This window comes from Arachis ipaensis, chromosome B05 (assembly GCF_000816755.2).
Source record: "Arachis ipaensis cultivar K30076 chromosome B05, Araip1.1, whole genome shotgun sequence".
Lineage (NCBI taxonomy): Eukaryota > Viridiplantae > Streptophyta > Magnoliopsida > Fabales > Fabaceae > Arachis > Arachis ipaensis.
In genome coordinates, this window is record NC_029789.2 from 97609772 (window position 1) to 97611823 (window position 2052).

The 2052-nt window shown below is 40.8% G+C and overlaps 1 protein-coding gene across 1 annotated transcript; it reads left to right on the top strand.

Moving 5' to 3' along the window:
* On the top strand, positions 581 to 1192 carry LOC107640783. The gene has a single exon (XM_016344282.1). The coding sequence runs from the start codon at positions 581 to 583 to the stop codon at positions 1190 to 1192; it is 612 nt and encodes a 203-aa protein (XP_016199768.1).

Sequence of the window (2052 nt, forward strand, 5' to 3'; positions counted from 1 at the left end):
ATCTCCACCAACCACCTGCATCCCACACTCAGCCACAACAACCCCAATAAGCTCAAAGAATCTCCAATCTGGAGATAATGATGGAGAAGATGATGAAGCATGAAGAGTTAGCTAACAAGAATCATGAAGCTTCATTGAGAAACCTGGAAAGATAAATAGGCCAACTGTCTAAACAGCCTGAAAGACCAACCAACACACTCCCTAGTGATACCATTCCAAATCCCATAGAAGAATGCAAAGCAATTCAACTCAGGAGTGGAATAACATTGAAGGATGACAAAGAAGCTCACAAGAAGCCAGCAGAGGATGATAATGCCAACAGCAAGGAAGAAGTGACAATTAAAGAAAAAACTAGGAAGAGCTCAAGCAGAAAGATGAAGAACCACAATCTTCAAAGAAGGGAAAGAAAATTATGGAGGAGCATTCACAAGAACAGAGGAAGAAAGTGAAACCTTATACTCCTCCTCTGCCATACCCTCAAAGATTATAGAGAGAGCTCAAGGATCAACAATTTCCGAAGTTCCTGGAGGTGTTTGAGAAGCTGGAAATTAACATTCCCCTTGCTGAAGCTCTAGAACAGATGCCTCTTTATGCTAGGTTCCTTAAAGAGCTTATCAACAAGCAGAGAAGTTGGAATGAAAAGGAGACTGTGATCCTGACACAAGAATGCAGTGTAGTGATTCAAAAAGAGCTCCCACCAAAACTCAAAGATCCTGGGGGTTTCATCATATCATGCACTATAGGCAATATGACTTTGGAAAAAGATCTCTGTGATCTAGGTGCTAGCATCAATTTGATGCCACTTTCACTGATGAAAAAGATGGCAATAGATAAAGTCAAACCCATCAGAATGTCACTTCAAATGGCCGATAGATCACTCAAGATACCTAATGGTGTTGTGGAGAATTTGTTAGTGAAAGTAGGAAAATTCATATTCCCTGCTGACTTTGTCATTTTGGACATGGAGGAAGAAGGACATAACTCAATCATCTTGGGGAGACTCTTTTTAGCCACAGTAAGAGTTATAATTAATGTGGAGAAAGGAGAAATGACCCTCAGGGTGCATGATGGAAAAATGATCATCAATGTCTTTAAAGTCATGCAATACCCCCCTGAGAAAGAGAAGCATATGAGAGTAGAAATGGTAGAAGTAGAAGGGATGTTACTTGAAGCAAATGATCAGGAAGAATAAGAAGAGGAAACCGAAGTGGAGCAAAGTTTCATAGAAGAGGAAGTAGCAGAAATCTCCTCTGAAGGCAAGACAGAGGAGAGGCCAAAACAAGAATTAAAGCCTCTTTCCCCTCATCTCAAGTATGTATTTCTTGGAGAAGAGGAGGCCCTACCAGTGATCATTAATTCTTCCTTAAACATGGAAGAAAAAACAAAGCTGATTAAAGTATTGAAAGCTCACAAGATAGCCTTGGGTTGGACTATTGATGACATTAAGGGCATAAGCCCTGCTATCTGTATGCACAAAATTTTGCTGGAGGAAGATTCAAGGCCTGTAGTACAACCTCAAAGAAGGCTTAACCCAACCATGAAGGAGGTGGTTCAAAAAGAAGTGATGATGCTGTGGAATGCTGGAATCATATACCCAATTTCTGATAGCTCTTGGGTAAGCCTATTTCAAGTGGTGCAAAAGAAAGGTGGCATGACTGTCATCTTCAATGAGAAGAACGAACTCATTCCCACAAGGACAGTGACAGGGTGGAGAATGTGCATTGACTATAGAAGGCTGAATGATGCCACGGGAAAGGATCACTTCCCTCTACCTTTCATTGACCAGATGCTAGAAAGATTGGCAAGCCATGCATATTACTGCTTCCTGGATGGGTATTTTGGCTACAATCAAATAGTGGTGGATCCCAAGGATCAAGAGAAGACCTCCTTCACATGTCCATTCAGAGTCTTTGCCTACAGAAGGATGTCTTTTGAGCTATGCAATGCCCCTACAACTTTTCAAAGGTGTGTGCTTTCTATATTTTCTGACATGGTGGAAAAATTTTTAGAAGTCTTCATGGATGATTTTTCTGTCTTTGGCAATTCATTTGA